Source organism: Heterocephalus glaber, unplaced genomic scaffold (assembly GCF_053883595.1).
Source record: "Heterocephalus glaber isolate CG9 unplaced genomic scaffold, H.glaber_assembly_v1.0 deba00001523, whole genome shotgun sequence".
Lineage (NCBI taxonomy): Eukaryota > Metazoa > Chordata > Mammalia > Rodentia > Bathyergidae > Heterocephalus > Heterocephalus glaber.
In genome coordinates, this window is record NW_028258327.1 from 10204933 (window position 1) to 10222407 (window position 17475).

Below are 17475 nucleotides of genomic sequence, written 5' to 3' on the forward strand. Positions count from 1 at the left end.
TTTTCTTAGAAGTTTTTATATAAAATTTTAAGTTTTAGAGTTTTTTTATTTCTCTGTGACCAAAGCCTTATATCTATTCCCTTTAATCTTGTGAATGTATAAATAAACCTGATTTGGGTTGTCTGAAACCTTTTATCTTTGTTGTGAAAGATAAAGGAGAACGTGAAAAATGTTTAAATATGGATGATGTAGAATATAGTGAAAGCAGTAGCAGCAATTCAGACATCTTAATTTTTGAGAGAAATGTAAGTGGGAATTTACTGTAAGTTTAACATAGTAAAATCTAGATTAGTAAGTATTTCAGCATTTAGGTTTATGTGTTAGTCTTTAAGAATATTTTCTAATGCTTCCAGGTTTAGATTTTTGCCAAGTTACATGTGTGATTATAGGGTATGTCTTTACATTAAAGAATATATGATTGTCTTATCAGGAACTACAAGATCACATTTTGATTGGTGATAACATAGAAATAGGGCAAACTTTTACTTACAAAGGATTAGGGCCTTCTTTGTCCTGTCCTGCTGCCTTGCTGATTTTTTATTTAATGGCTAATTAATGTGCATTCTTTCTTTTATCTAGGACTCAAGGACTGGGAATAAAGCATACAGCTACAGTGCTACCATTTATTCATTAGAAATTAGGAATAGATAACTTACTTTCTGAGAAAAATACAGAAAAAGCAAATGTAAACATTTGAAAGTCAGAACCTGATTTAAAGTGTGGTGGTTGGGATATCATAACCAGTTTAACGAAAGAGTTAAATACTAAAACTTTATGATTATTTACCTTGCCATTTCCTAACTAGAGATAACTGCTGTTCATTTGCAAGCCTGCTAGTGAAAGGCACAAAACTTTGATAAAAATCATAATCTATGTTAAGGGAAGCATCTGGAATCATAATTATAGTTCAGTCCTTTCTGATAAAGCTGAATTGGTCCATAAGTAATATTTTCAACTTCTCTCTTATTTATTTCCTTCTTTTTGGGGATGTAGGAGGAGTGAGGGTTGTTTTGCTTTTATTTGGTTTGGCTTTCTTATACTTCATATCTCATACTGACTGCCCATGCCTTTTCTTTTGACCAAGTCTGTCTCTGATAATCTTCCTCTTTTTTTTTTATAATTGAAATTCTACCCATGACCCTGCAGTGCCCACCCAATAGTCTCCCTCTTTTTTTATATTCCCAAATAGACTTGGTCCCCTTGATTCATCTGTCCTTCCTGCCACATTTTTCTATAGCTTGTCATTTGTTATAATTGTGTCCCTGACATACCCCTACCAAATTTTAAACTTATTCAGGGTGGTGGCAATATTATTCTAATTTTCCATTCCCATCATGTTGTGTTTTGAACCCAAAAGAATATTTTCTGAGTATCTATCAAGCACTGGATTGGGAACTGGAAATACATTCATTTAAGAACTTCACTGTAGGAAATAGCAGATACTAAATAAATATTTCTGGAATTTAGTAACTTTATAAACCAAGCAATAGTATAAAATGTATTTTAAATGTTTCTAAATGAGCAAGATTACTTTCTGACTATAAATAGGTTTTTAAATGCACACCATAATGATCCCATCTCTTTATATGTAGATAATAATATGTAAAAACTTTTGTGATGATTATCTTTCAGTGGGGGAGTTATGTAATAATGTTTTTCTGTATTTCAGTTTTATCAATGAATAAAAATGTTTATAATCAGAAAGGAGACCTTTTTAAAACTAAAGTTACTATAAGAGGCTGGGAATTTAGCTCAATAGCACCGCACCTGCCTCGCAAGTGCAAGGTCCTGAGTTCGATCCCCGGTAAAGCAAAAAATAAAAAAATTAAAAATAATAATAATAATAAAGTTACTATAGGTAAATTTTTCCCAAAAATTTTGACTTAATTTTTTTTTGTTTTTTGTCATGCACAGATACCACAGGCACACATAAACACACATAGGCACACAAATATTCTTTGCTCAAAATTTAAAAAGGAGTTTGAAACAGCAGTGCAACAAATGTATTAATTTTTCCTTCTATAAACTCCTAAAATGCAAGATATTCAGCAAAAGGTTTTAATTATTGCAAAAGATGAAATACAAAGATAGGTGATGCTTTTTTGATTGGCAGGTCCCTACTGTATAAGTAATGCACACTTGTGTGACACTTGAGTGTGATATGAATCATTCCAGATGTTGATGATATGGCATTTGCTTTATGGATATACTAATCTAAGTTACAGTATGAGTTCTTCTCATATTGCTGTCAAACTAAAGTTTTCTGCTTACTGAAAACAGGAGGAGCAAGTTAGCAGCATTTAAAATATTGACCAGTGAACATTGTGTTTCTTTATGATTGATGGTTGTACCTCCTTTTACAGAAGATTAATGTTGCTGTTTGTTATTCTTAGAAGTGATTATTGGTTGTTTTTTTTTTAACAACAGTATACTCTTTTATAAGCATGTTTATTTTCCTTCTGAGCTTGAATTTCAAAATTTTGGTTTGATGGAAATGACTTTGAATGTTATCATCTTTTGATTTCTAAGATGGAATAAAATATAGAAGTTTATGCAGTAGATGTATCAACATGCTGTTTGGACAAGCATTTAATCTTGATTTTCAATGAATGAGGCTTCAGTAGCAGTAATATACCATAGTGGAAATTATATAGCTGTTTTTATTTACATTTTAAACTTTTTAAACAAAGGATATTCATTTGTTAAGCTTTACTATCATCAAATGTGGCAGTTGGCAGATTCCTAGCATCAAGGAAATCAAAATACATTTTAAGTAGTGAAGCAGTCTGTTTCTCCCTCTCTCCTTCCCTCCCTCCCTCCTCCCCCCTCCCCCCCTTCCTCCCTCCCTCTCTCCTTTTTGAGAAAGGGTCTCACCATGTAGTTCAGGCTGCCCTTGAACTCACTGTGAAGCCCAGGCTGGCCTCCAACCCATGGCAGTCCTCCTGCCTAACCCTCCTAAGTTCTGGGATTACAGGTATGCACCGCCATACCCAGTGTGTTTCTCTTTAAGAATCAAAATTTTGTTTGTTTTAAATAACTGAAAGATATGAAAACTGAAGTTCAGTAAGGTTGAATAATCACTCCACAATGTTAAAGCTAATCTAATTTTCCTAATATAACAATGAAATTAAGTTATACCTTTCCTTGTTACAATCTAGATTCAGGCAATCTATAAAATTATGCATATGATAAAAACATAAAAATAGAAGTATCAAGAAAATAAATGTAGACCAGTGTGTATCATTGTAAGTGCCAATTGCTCAGAAAATTTGTTTCTTGACCTATGACAGAGAAATTTACTTCAGTGAAATATGTGTCTTTGGACTCCTAGTACACTTCTTCCTACTGCCTATGTTTTAAGTTGGTCCTATGTGTTTTAAATATACTTTTTTTCATGAAATAATAAAATATTCTAGATGCCATAACTATTATTACTTTTCTTTTTTGTTAGGAGTTCTTGTTAAATCATGGGCACAGATCTTTGCCACCTCTAAAGCCCAAAAATTGCTGTTTCGAATCATAGATTGTTTACTGCTGCCACATACAGTACTACAGCAAGAGAAGGAATTGCCTACAGCAATGTTGACTGCAATTCAAAAGAGCCTTCCTTTGTTTCTCCAGGTATACTAAGTACGGCTTCTTAAAAGTTTAAAAAATCGGAATCTTTGTCCTAAAATATAGTTTACTGTGTGCAAATTTTAAAACTAGACATTGTAAACTCAAGGGTACATATATGTATGTATATATGTGGCACGCCCACTGAACAAGTTTTGAATTTCTTTTTTGTGTGTAGTTTTGAAAAGAAATTTATAAAGGCAAATTCTCCACCTCAAGCTTTTTGAGGTGGAGAAAAGGCAGTCTTGCACAGACACTTATCAGCTGTGCTCAGCATTTTCCTTAGAAACCTTAGCTACGTGTCAGCCAGACTTGGAAGACTGTGGATGATATTTAGAGTAAAAGAGAAGAACAGATAGGAATGGAGGACTGTTCTGTCAGAAGGAGCAAACATGTACAAGGGCAGGAGATTTAAGAAAAAATGTGACAAACTGGAGAAAAGCAAATACAGTGATACCTCGGTTCACAGACTCAGTTCTCTCCACAATTCTGACCACAAACCAAACTGGTTGAGAGGCGAATCAAATTTCCCCAAAAGTCAACACTGAACCTAACCATTGAATTTGATTTGGTTCTTGTCCAATTCAGTTTGAGACCACAATTATAGAAAGAATCAAGTTCGTGAACTGAGGTCCCACTATAGTTCTGTTTATTTTGGCTAGAAATGCAAATGGGAGGAACCTTACAATGGGAGGACTTATAGACCATGCTGAAAAATTTGAATTCATCTCTTATATTGGGAGTGTTGATGGATTTTGAGCAAAGTGGGAATGACATAGTCATGTATATATTTTAGAAAAATGATTCTGGTATCAGCATCTAAGACAGTTGATGTGGGGATTAAGTTGGACACTTAGAAGGCAGAAAATAGTTCATTGAAATAACCCACACATTATCTGAAAGTTTTGAACTAAGGCAGTGAGATTAGAACCCACACAGCAGATTTCAGAAATATTGATAAGCTCTGATTAAAAATACTTTCTGAGTGATGTGGAGAAACAGAAATGAAATGCTTCCTAGGTTCCAGAGTGAGTGTCTATGAAGGTGGTAGTGCTGCTAACTGAAATGGAATTTCTGGAGATTCAGGGATGAAGGTAACAATTGGCTTGTTTGAGTTTTTCTGTTTTCAGGTTTTGGGCTTTGTGTGTGTGTGTGTTTAGTTTTGGTTTTGGTTTTTTGAGACAGAATCTTGCTATGTAGTTTAAGCTGGCCTTCGATTCACTATATAGTTGCCCTTGAACTTGGAGCAGTCCTCCTGCCTCAGCCTCCTGGTCCTGGGATTACAGGCATGCACCACCATGCCAGGCTAGTTTTTCAGCAACTTCACCTTGAATGATGTGGAATATCTTGATAGGATGTCCAGTTGGTAATACTGATCTGTCATTCATTATTGTGTGATATTGAAAAGAAGTACTTTTTTATTTGAAATCCAGTGAGGAAAGATGAGAAAGGAGAGAATGGATTTTGATTAGATAACAAGAGCTCTCTTTCATAGATGAATTTTTAAAAACAGTTCTAAAATTTTGCAGAAGTTCTAATTTTATATTCATGGAGGTAGAAAGAGGGGAGGCAGGCACAGAAGAGCTAATCTCACAGAGTGGCAGGTGAATGGAAGGGAACTCTGGGTAGCAGAAGAGTCTGTAGAGTATTGTTCCATGTGGTCATCTTAAACCAAGTAATCCCCTTTAACAGGAATTCTTAAAAACTTCAGTTACCCTTTGGCAGAACTGACATTTTTAATACCTTAAAGGTACCTAGCTTTGCTCTTTAGCATTCTTAAAAAGTATTCATCTGTTATTTATTACTTTATCTTCTACTTATTTGTGGTTTTCTTTAACACATCCAAATAACTAAGCTGGTGGGTTTCCATTTTTATTCTTTCAATTGTTTGTTAGTATTTTAACAGCTTTTTTCATTAGAAATATGCTTTCAGAATTTCTTATGGGGTAAATTTCTATTTATAGGTAAAATGCATATTTACCAAACAATAGTATCAGAAAAACATTTCTCTCTTTAGGATATATATTTGCTTTCTCAGAATATGCAAGACTCGGTGTTTAATCATTTGTAAGTTTATTGTAATCTATATGAAATGTATTTGTTAACTGATTTGCAGTATATGAGGTTAAATCAACAGATACATAATAAGACATTAAAAAAAAAGAGTTCTTGTGATCTTTATTAAGCTCCCAACTCTGAACTTCAGTTTCCCTAGCTGCATAATAAAGATAAGAGTAAATTAACTCAATGGATTTTTTTTTAGAAATTTATGAAATGATGACTTGGAAGCACTTGGCACATTGCCTGACATAGAATAGAAAAATCTCTAAACAAATCATTGTTATTCTGGATCTTAATCTTCTGCTTTCTTCTCCCATTGATTATTTTTTTAAATTTTATCACACTTAACATGGAAATTTTTTAGTGTAATTCTTGTATTTTTAGACAAAATGACAAGTGTCCTACATAAAAAGACTAATCTAAACTGTATTTTTTAACTTAGTTAAAAATAAATAGATAATCTAGAGGTCAATTTTTCTGAGGATAAGAAAAAATTTCCCTTTTTTCACCCTGACCTTTCCCCCTTTTTCCTGTATCCATGTCCCCAGCACACACATTTGGTTGGATACAATAGCTATGCATTACCCAAGCTCAACTTCAAAGGTACATATGTATCTATTGATAAGTTATAAATTCTGACATGAATATTAGTTTTGGAGAATATATTACCAAGTTCCTAGATATTATCAATTGAAATTGAATATTATTTTAAACTTTGCCTCTTACTGTTTCTTTCTTTTTCTTTTTTGTAGGGCATGAGTATTGTGTGCTGTCAGTCTCAAAATGCAAATGCCTACTTGAATCAATTGCTAGGAAATGTTATTGAACAGTATATTGGGCGATTTGTTCCAGCTTCACCACATGTTGCAAGCCTTGGACAACATCCTGTTTTGCTGGCAATGAGAAATTCATCCATTGTCCCATGGATATCATCTCTGAAGAAATGCATCATACAAGTTATAAGGTACATGTATGTATTAAAGATAGATATATGTACAAATTGTTAATCCATACTAAAAGTAACACGAGTATTTCAAAAATACTGGGATACTGGTAATTTAGAAACTTTTTTCCTGAGAAACATTAAAAATTTATGAAAGTGACATTTGCTCATAGCAGCCTACAACGATATTCTAAACTGCTTATTTTTCTACTTAGGTATAATCTTCCTTATGTGTGTAATCCTAAAGTTATATTTTTGGTTTTTTAGACTTTTATCAAGCATTAGCTATATTTTATATGATACAAATATAGTGATTTTTTGTGTGTGTGTGTGGTACTGGAGATCGAACTCGGGTCCTTGTGCTTGCGAGGCAGGTGACGGAACCAGTGGGCTAAATCCCCGGCCCAGTAATTATATTTTATAAAAGATTATAAAGTGAAAAGATTAATGCTAATATATAAAAAGATACAATATGAAATTCTGTTTTACTAGTTTACTCTCTATCTTAACTGAGTTTTATTAAGCAAATTAATAAATGAAACTTCTAGGTTTTCTTCTAAACTCCACATCCTTTAACTGCAACAGCGGTTCAGTAATAGAAAAGATCTTTTCTTTGTCTTCATGCAATATTTACCTGTATTTGAAATTAGTTATTAAATTTAAGCATTTATCATGATACATATTATGCTTATCTAGTATTAATTTTCTTTGTATTTCAATGACCTGATAATTTTAATGATCAGATAATATCTTTCACCTCTCATTACAGAATTCTAATACCCTCCTTCTGATCTTTTTGTGTTCTTAGAGTTTAGTTACTATTTGGAAGTTTTATCTTCTCTGTTCCCTCTGCCTTGGCAAATAATTGCTTCCTTCACTTCTTTTCACAATTCTTTTCACTTATCACACCATACCTAAAGGCTGGCAAGAGTCTCTTCACCATGTTCACCATATCTGGTCTTTTCTTCCAGTCCAGCATAAAAAATGTTCCCAGATTACTTTCCCTAAAATACTGTTCCATTTTTACACTTCTCTGCCTGCATCCTAAAATATCATGCTGAGCTAAATTAGACCTTTTCTGTATGAAATCTGCACCTAATACAGTATCTCAGCATACCATGATGGTTCTTTACTTTTCTTCTAAAGTTGTGTGTTGTTACATGCACACAACTTTATAGTTTTCAACAAGACTATAGTAATTTACCGTTGTGCTTGAGTTGTTGCATAACTAATTTTAGTATAAATAAAATGGACAAATATTTACATGACATTAAACCCACAAAACTTTGAAGCCCCATTATACAGGAGGCTAGCTTCATTAGTTGACTTTCCTACTTAGAATCTGGTGGAAAAAAATTGTTTTCATGGTTTCTAATCGAAGACTCCAAAATTAACAATCCTTGTGTCTTTGGTTTTTGGTTTTCTTTAATACTTACTAAAAATGAAGAAATTACCTATTATTAATCCTACAGGGATTAGAAAATCAGGGCTCCTTCCTCTGATTTCCTGAGAATTCTGTGCTTATTTTTTTCAAAGTTCCTGTCGCATCGTGTAATTGTCTTTTTTGTTTATCTAACTTCATCACTAAATGGTGAGTCCCTTGCTTTCAGAGACCATGTTTTATATTCCTTTTCTTAGACTTGTACCCTGAACACTCTAGGTGCCCAGTAAATATTTGTTCTAGGCATTAGAAACTCAGCAGTGATTGAAATAGACAAAACCCTGCCCTCAAAGAATTAATAAATCTAATGTGTAGATTTGTTGGAAATCACTCTAAGAAATAAAAATGATTACTGAAGCATAGTTCCTACCCTTAAAGAAGCTTATAATCCTTAGTGATTTCTTTGCCTCGTTATGGTAAATTATAATTTTTTCAAGTATATTTGGATGCATAGTTTAGACTTAGCAGTATCTCACAAATTTTCATACTGTCTAGACTTTTTTTAGAAACTGAATAATTCTCACTGTCATTTATTCACTTAACAAATGTCATTGAGCACCTGCTATGAGCCAGAACTTCTAAGAGGTGAGACCATAAAGATAAGTCAGACAAATTATTATCCTTATAATCTCTCTTAAGTTTTAATACTGAAATTTGTCTTACCTTGAGTGGTGATATCAAATCCTCACTTAGTTCTTTAATGCATTTACAGACTAGAGGAAGGAAACAGATATGACTGGAGTAGAAGTCCATTCCCGGAACATTCCTTTTATTTATTTGGAAAGATAAAACTCTCCCTTGTGAGGATATTTGTGTAGGCAGATTTGCACTAGAGAAAATGTTGAAGCATTGAGGACATGATAGAAGAGATCAGACTTACGTTAGAAAGGGAAAATAATCCAAATTAACAATTAGGTTTAAATTCACTGTAAAGTCATGTGACTTTAGTTTATGTCCGTGTCATTTTAGCACATATTAGCACACCAAAAAGATGTGCAATCATTCTTTCTAAAATTCTTGAAAATAGCATGGTAAAATTCACATACTTTTTTTTTTATAGTGATGACATCCATTTTATTCCTGTGTATAATCTGGGCTTCTGATTCTGTTAAAACTTATATTTACTGTGTCAAAAGGCTAGAATCCAGGTTTAATTTCCTATTTATCTCAGTATTTTAACACTTTATATGAAAGACAACATTTGGAATCCAAAAGTAACCATCATCTCCAGGATAGAAAACATGAGTTATTTCTGTTTCTTATACATATACCCATATGCACATGGCCGCAACCCACCTTCAAGTCTTGGTGTTATAGGTAGGATCTCCCTCCAGCATTAAATAATGTTAAATATGTAAACTTCTGTTCACCAATAAGAGGAAGTGAACATTTTATCTTGAAGTTTTATGGTCAGTTTCTTAAGTTCAGTGGTGAAAGTTATCAGAAGAATATTCTCCTGAGAGTTATTTTTTCTTAGAAAAAAAAGAAAGGAAAATTAAAAGCCTCTCAGCACAGCCACAGATGCTGTGGCTGTGGAGCTCTCTGGAGATGGTGCATCAGTCCTCTGAGTCACTCCCTGGGCCAGCAGGGTTGTAGTCTGGGTAGTCCTCAACATCGTCCAGCTCCAAGTCATCCAGTTCCTGGAACAAAGACTCATCTACTTCCACATTATTTCCAGCATCCTCCAAGAACTGGATATCAGATGTGTCAAGATTATGATCAGTTTCAAACAGCTGTTTGCCACTTAATTTATTTTTTCCTGCTTGCTCTTCTTCTTTTATCTATTTCTTTTTAATTTCCAAGAGTTCTGCATCAAACTTGGCTTTCCAACATAAGAAATTCTCAATTGTAACAGGGGTGCCGTGGAATAATTGCTTCTCTGCTTCTTCTGCTTCTTTTTCTTTTAGTTTCTTTTCTTCCTCTCTTCTCGTTTTTATCTGATCTACTATTTCATTTAATTTTTCTTGCACTGCTGTCACTAGAGTAAAGATCATGACCACACCAAGATTTTCCACAGCCTGTAATGCTAATAATTTTTAACTGTCTATGACAGTATTATCTACTAGGTTTTCCTGAGAAAATACTTCATAAAGAGGAGCTTCATCTGGCTATTTTTCACTGTATGTAGACTTAAGGGTATTCTAGACAGTTTCATCATTTTCTCCAGCCTCAGATGTCACAGTGATGGTGAAGCTGGGTGGATTTTCTGATAATACTGAAAAGCACTGGCCACAACTCCAGAGTTTCTGTGAAGGAGTCGGGGTAGATAGACTCCAGAGCCTCCAGCTTGTTTCACTGCTCCTCGCTGGCTGTAGTCTGTCATCGGCCCTGGCTGCTACCCATGGAGCACACCAAAGCTCAGGCAGCGCGCCACAACCGAGTCCCGAGGCCTCCGGCCAGGTCTGGCCTGCTGAGCCACAGCCCCGCGTTGCTCTCGACCCCACATACTTATTTTAAAAACTGTACTTTATTAATTTGAGCAGCAAATTTACCAATGTGTTTAAAGTACATATCATTTGTTTCAGCTCTGTCGAAGCTTTAAATAGAAGAAAAAACAAAATTTTGCTTCTTTTCAGGAAATCCTACTTTGAATGTAAAGGGCCTGCTCCCCCTCCTCGCTTAGCATCCATTTTGGCCTTTGTCCTCCAATTCTTCAAGGAAACTAATATAGACATTAGTGAAGTTGAACTACTCCTGCCTGGCATCCTAAAATGTTTGGTGTTGATCAGTGAACCCCAAGGTTAGTTTTTTTATAAACTTGATCTGTCATAATTTTCTGTGTACAAGTTAAGAATCTACTGTGTTCCATCAGTTAAATTGATAGTTTTAAAAAGGTATGTCATTTCATATCTGTAGCTATACTATATATCATAGCTACACAGTAAACACCAACCAATACCAGAGGTTAAGTTTGATAAGATGGTTTAAAACTGATGTATTTCAGCTTTTTTTCAGTGAGGTTTTTTTTCCTTGCCTGTTTTTTCTCTTGAGACAAATAGTTTGCTTATGTGCCACTTCCTTTGATTAGCCTTGTTAATGTCTCAAAGAATATTTACTCAGTCTAACTCCAGTATTAAATGCAGTTTGTCAAATATCAAGTGGTGAGAAGTCAGTGACTTTCTTCTATATAATTTTCTGCTAGAATATCTGAGCTGATTTGAGGGAAACCTGTAAGGATCTTCTGATTCTAGTTCTTTTGTTTTCAGATTCATCACCTTTATTTCCAGTGATTGTTCTAAAATAATACTTATTTAATCCTTACTGTAACATGGCTTAATAAGCATATTTGGAATATGCAGAATTAAACTCATAGTTCTACCTTGGAAGAATTTTGAATGTAAATAGGGTGTTATATGTGTTTTTATCATTATACTGTGATTGTTCAAGGCAGGGCATCTCAAAACGTTTCCACATAAGTACTTTTAAATGTTAAGATAAATGAGTAAAATGCAGACCCTGAAGAATCTGAAGGCAGTGCCCAAAGTGGTAGTGGAAAGCTCAAATAACACTTTGAAATATTCCTTTTTTATCTCAAAAACGTGCATATTTTTAATCTATGTTTATTTCAGTATTTAAAATGTTTATCTCTGCTCCTAACCCTGGGTTTGCAAAAAATGTCATGTTTATATGAAAAACATTTATGTCTATATGAATTTACTCTAGTAATAATTTGTTCACTGGAGAATATCCAGAAGTGGCTTGCAGACGGTTTAGAAACTTTGCCCTCATGGAAAACTTACCCATCTTTTGAACTTCAGTGAAAGGCTGTTGTACTGTATAATACGAAATTGCTGACAGAACAGGTAGTACAGTAGTTGCCCTTTATCCGTAGTTTTGCTTTATGTGGTTGCAGGTACAAGCTGTTAACAGTGGTTAAAAATAATAAATGTAAAATTCCAGAAATAAATAATTCCTAAGCTTTGAATTGTAGCCTATCTAGAAGTTTATTTTGACTCATAATTTGTAGAGGTTTCAGCTGTCTCCAAAGCAGAATGCCATGGTAGATTGGCATGGCAGAGAACTGCTCAAGGCAAGGCATCCAGAAAGTAGAGAAAAGCTGGAAGGGAAATAAACCCTTCCAGGATATACCCCGAGTGACCTCACCTCATAATAGCAAGTCAGTTATAAACTCCCATAAACAAATCACCTTCCAAAAGCCCTGCTTATGAGAACGTGAGGCTCTCCAGGGACATGTAGAGATAAACCGTAACATATGCCATTCTGAATTACATGCTGAAATCTCACAAATCATCCCTTTGTCCAAGTGTATCCACACAGTATGTGGTACTTACCTGTGAATATCTTCTGAATTATAAAATAGATATTACAGTACTTGTGTTCGGGCACTGCTTATTTTACTTAATAATGGCTCCAAAGTGCAAGAATAATGATGCTGACAGTTGAGATATCCCAAGTCCCAAAGAAAGCCATTTTCTTGTGTTCTGATACTTTCTCCATAGAACTTTTTGCTGGTTGTTTAAGAACACTTTTTTTTTTTCTTGTCTCCCCCCCTTACCTGGGATTGAACTCAGGACCTTGCGCTTCCGAGGCAGGCGCAGTGCCACTGAGCTAAATCCCTGGCCCCCAAGAAGACATCTTTTTAAAGGACAAGTTGTACTGGTTCTACAATTGTGTTTAACAGAAGTTATAAAATGGTTTGTTCTGTAAAGATAGTATGCTATATATTCTTTATCCACTAGCTTCATGCCATGAAAAACATTATCTACTGCTTTCTATTAGTTAAATTCATGTTTATTATATATTTTGTGCTTGTGTTATAATGGATTCATTTCTGAAAATTTTCTTCTTGGAGAAACACTTTTTCTTGGATATTTCATATTTAATCTGCCAAAACCATCATAATAAGACTTTAGTAGCATTCAGAACATGTTGAGTTTTCTGGTTTTTCTTGATAACTGTGTTAGTCAGCTTATGTCACTGTAACAAAATACCTGACATAGTCAATTTACAAAGAGGGAATTTTTATTTTGGCTCACTAGTTTGAAGGTTTTAGTCCACGATCAGTTGTTCCTTGCTTCTGGGTCTGCGGTGAGATAGACCATCTTGATGGGACTATGTTTGAAAGGAAGCTGCTCTCCACGTGGAGCTGAAGCAGAGGGCAGAAGAAGAGGTTGAGGTTCAAGGGCTCATCCCCAGTGGCTTCATTTCCTCCACTAGGCCCCACCTTTTAAATGTTCTACCACCTCCTAGCAGCCCATGGTCTCAGGACCATGTGTTTAATACATGGGCCTTTACAGAACATTTAAGATCCAAACTGTAGCAACATTTTTGTATGTTTTGGGGCACAAGTACACAATTTTAGAAGACCTGTTCTGTATTTAAAGAATACAAATGTTCTTTTTATACTTTGCTATCTTTTAAAAGGAAGATAGCATCACAAATAGTTTTCATTTTAATACACAGTATATGTTTGGCTAATTTCAAGTGAAAATAAATTGTTAGTATCAAGCTTATTGTATACTTGTGAGGGGTGGGAGAAATATACTTATGAATTTAAAAATAGTCAACCTGCATAATTCTAAACCTGCTGAATTTTTAAAGTCTTTTATCAATATATAACAGTGCTTGCAGACTAGGACATTGTAGTATTTTTTAATACGGGCACGTTTGTCTGAGAAAAACACCTTCCCATGTAAGGTTTCAGTTTTAAGACTCAAAAATAGACAAACTTTAGGTGTACTTTAGAACACAACAAAACTTGTAACTATTTCATTTTGATAATTAGCACAAAAGCATGTACATATTTCAAGAAAACAACATATTTTTCTAAATCAAGAGTGCTAAAAGTGAGAATCCAGATGGTCAATTCAGACACAGTGTGTGATGCTGTAATTTTTCCTCCTAGTTAAAAGGCTGGCCACAGAGAACCTACAATACATGGTAAAAGCCTGCCAAGTGGGGTCAGAAGGAGAACCTGCCACCCAGCTGACTTCTGTGTTTAGGTAACTGGAAAATGTGCCAATTGACTAAGAGACTATTGCCAGCCATTTGACAGCCAGCATGTTTGTTAAGTAATTACACAAAACATGATGTGTTACTGCTTGTTTATAATATTTCAGTTATTGTATTTTTGGCAGTAGTTTTGTTACATTGTGTTATTTTATTGAAAAATAAAAGCTCCAGGGGAAAAGATAGGAAGTTGACTTAAAATTACTTGTAAATTTGGTAAGGAAGAATCTTGCATGGGTTTGAGAGCAAAAAGCGGGAAATGTGTGTCATGATGACAGGTACACAGATCTTCAGCACTTGCTTAAATGTATTGCTCAGGCCCCAGTGTAAAAGCCCTTGGTTTTCTGATTTGCTTTAGTCACTTCAGCTTCAGAAAATTCCCTTCCCTTTGTGAAGCATGGACTCTATGGGAGTTGATCTGTTGTTCATAAAAATAACAATGCAACTTGAAGATTATTTGCTTCTTTTTTCTCTTTCCTGTTTTGCTTCTTTTAGCATCTTGTGCCTTCTCTTAGGACAGATTTTGCTTTCTTTTTTTTTTTTTCTTTAGTATTTCTTTCTCAAGGTTCCTAAGTTTATCTTCATTATACATAACTAACTTACTAGGATTTTAATAAATAATTGGGGGTCCATTCCCTTTACTTCATGTTGGATCTTTGATTCCTCAGCTTTTTTTCTTTCTGTAAAGTTGACATTCAACTAGCGTTTATAGTTTAAATTGTGACCACTTAATAATAATGGATTTGTTAAAGTTATAAAAACCCTGGGAGAGGAGAAAAGAATTTTATCAGGGATCAAATGTTTTTTACCTATGATTTATTGAGCTAGATGGTTCTTATTTTGTTGACTGGATGATGTGGAAATTTTAGAGTTAAAATATATTACTTTTATTTATCAGATTTTTTTTTTTTTTTTTTTTTTAAAGACAGGGTCTCACTCTGTAGCTCATACTGGCCTTGAACTCACTATGTAGCCCAGAATGGCCTTGAACTTTTGGCAATCCTCTTGCCTCAGGCTTATACAGATTTTCTATGGGTATAATGTCTCTTGTTTAGTTGAAGAACATAAACCTATATTATAAATAACTTAGTTTCCTCTTATGAATATTGTTTGATCTTTCCAGAGAAAGATTAAAAAATAACTAGGAAACCTAACTTTCTAACTCAGTGTCTACATATTTCTCACTCAGATTTTGATGTAGTGAATATAGTAAAAAGCCCTTGGCATTAGATTTTTTGCCCTTAGTTCTCCCTCATAGGATTCTAACTTTTCCCTCCTCCCCACCAGTGCCATCACTCTGTTTCACCTCTCACTGAAATAAGACTTTTCTGTTCTCTAAAGTGTCCCCAGTAGTCTTCATATCGATATAGGTTTTTATAGTAGTCATTCATGAAGTTATCTTTCTTGTATCAGGTGATAGCTGATTGCAATGTAAATACCAACCTAGAGAAATTACCCGAGAATCTTTTTTTTCCTGGATTTCTGGATCCATTGTTTTTGATTTTATCAGTACATGTTTGCAGTGCATAATGATTATATTCATCGTGGGGAGTTGGTATATACACATGACACATTTTAATTTTTTTAAGTCTTTTTCCCCACCTGTCCCTCTCCCCTCCCTCTATCTCTTAGACCCCAGAATCTTAAGTAATGTGTTTAATTTTCAGGCAGTTTATCCAAGATTATGGAATAAGATACTATTATCAAGTTTACAGCATTTTAGAGACAGTAGCAATACTGAACCGGCAGGTTGTCATCCCCTTGATCTCTACCCTCACTCAATCTCTGAAGGATTCAGAGCTGAAGTGGGGTCTTGGCAAGAATATTGAACAAAGGTATGTTTGATAATTTTATTACATTATTTTGGGCAATGATTATAAAATCTGCATTTTATTTTATAGAAATGGCATATTTTCCCATTCGTAAAATTTGGAGTGTGTTCTTTTGAGTTGAAAATGTTCCAGTGTAAAGTGTGATTGGAAAGTACCATGGTTCAGTAACAAATTTAGCAGAATTCACACACATCTGTTCACTTGTTATTCCTTTCAAAGTGACCACCTTAAAAAGCTACATATTTCAGTGAGGCTGCAAACCACATTCAGTGTTGAGAAGTGGTCTTCAGACCCTCAAGCATCTTGTGTTTTATAAAATCCAGTGACAAGAAATCAAGCAGCCCTCAAAAGGTCATAGAGTCACCTGTATCGTGTATACAGTTAATGAGATAAGTGACCCAATTGGATAATAGATGTTTTGGTCAAAAATAGGTACTTTTTTCCTATAAACTTAGGACCCGACCAAAACAGTGCTGGACTATTTCCAGAAATGCAATATTAATAGTCTGTAGTTGCTAAAGCGATTATTTTGCAGGCATCAGTACTCACACTAGGATTCTTATGTAATAAAATTTATTAACATATCAAATATTTTAATCACATATATATGTGTGTGTCTGTACAGATATACAATCTAAAAGCATATATTTATTAATTTTTACATATTATATATTATTAATATATTTTAAATATATTTTAGTTGGAAAATTTTGACTGTATAATACCATATTTGTGATTTTGCTTAGAGATATGACTATATTGATTAGAGCTTTAATGAACTAATAAAATCCATCTTTTCAGTACTGTAAATGAAAATGTTAAAAATGGAAAGACCAGAGACCACCCTGATATAACTTTTCTATGCCAGGGTAGAGTATCTCTCTTCTTCTCTTACACAATAACTTGGCTGCCTCTTGCACTTTGCTAAAGAGAAAAGATGACAACACTTCAAATCAGCTTTGAAGGAATGTTTGCTGTCATGTCAGAAAACAACCTCATGCGAAGAACTCTCTAACACCTTAACTTCGAGACAGTTTTCAAATACAAATGAAAAGACTAAAGAGACTGTGTGAACCATCCTAACTTCATTATATTTTGGGGATAGATATCTTGCTGTCGTCTTGCTCTGTGTGGCCACAAGAAAGGGCTGGCTTAACATTCGTCAACAGTGGTTATTTAGACTAATGAAATAACTACAGGACATAATAAATGGATCCGAAATACAGGAAAATACTAGAGAATATAATAGGAGAAATAATATTTTATTTTCAAACTTTGTTATTTCTGTGAAGATAGTGAAGAAAATAGGGTACATATTAACGTTGTTTTATAGGTCTGTTTTATGGTTATAAAACTTTTCATATTATTTGTGACTCAAGCCTTCTCATTGTAATCATACTATCATTGTCCTTAAGCAGTATGCCGTGAACATATTTCATAACCTATGACCATTATTTCAAATGATTAAAAAATTTTAACTCACTTTAGTGTATATATATAGATGTATATTGTATTAAAAACTATAAACTAATTCCTAGATTTACTCACAATATATGTAAAGCATTGTTTTTTTAAATGTTGTGCTAAATTTGCATTCTTTTCTTTTTTCTTAA

General features: G+C 34.1%; 1 protein-coding gene across 5 annotated transcripts in view; it reads left to right on the forward strand.

The window, feature by feature from the left end:
• The window catches only part of Mms22l (MMS22 like, DNA repair protein), a 135655-nt gene that overhangs the window by 113387 nt on the left and 4793 nt on the right, over positions 1 to 17475 (forward strand). For 4 of the 5 annotated variants that reach the window (XM_004862496.3, XM_087187958.1, XM_087187957.1 and 1 more), the window contains 5 exons: positions 3452 to 3621; positions 6429 to 6640; positions 10637 to 10800; positions 13927 to 14023; positions 15698 to 15865. In XM_004862496.3, coding sequence (XP_004862553.2) covers positions 3452 to 3621; positions 6429 to 6640; positions 10637 to 10800; positions 13927 to 14023; positions 15698 to 15865 — 811 coding nt within the window. Of the gene's footprint in view, positions 1 to 3451; positions 3622 to 6428; positions 6641 to 10636; positions 10801 to 13926; positions 14024 to 15697; positions 15866 to 16730; positions 17358 to 17475 lie in introns of those variants that run through there. The other variant, XM_021242701.2, reaches the window with a different exon arrangement.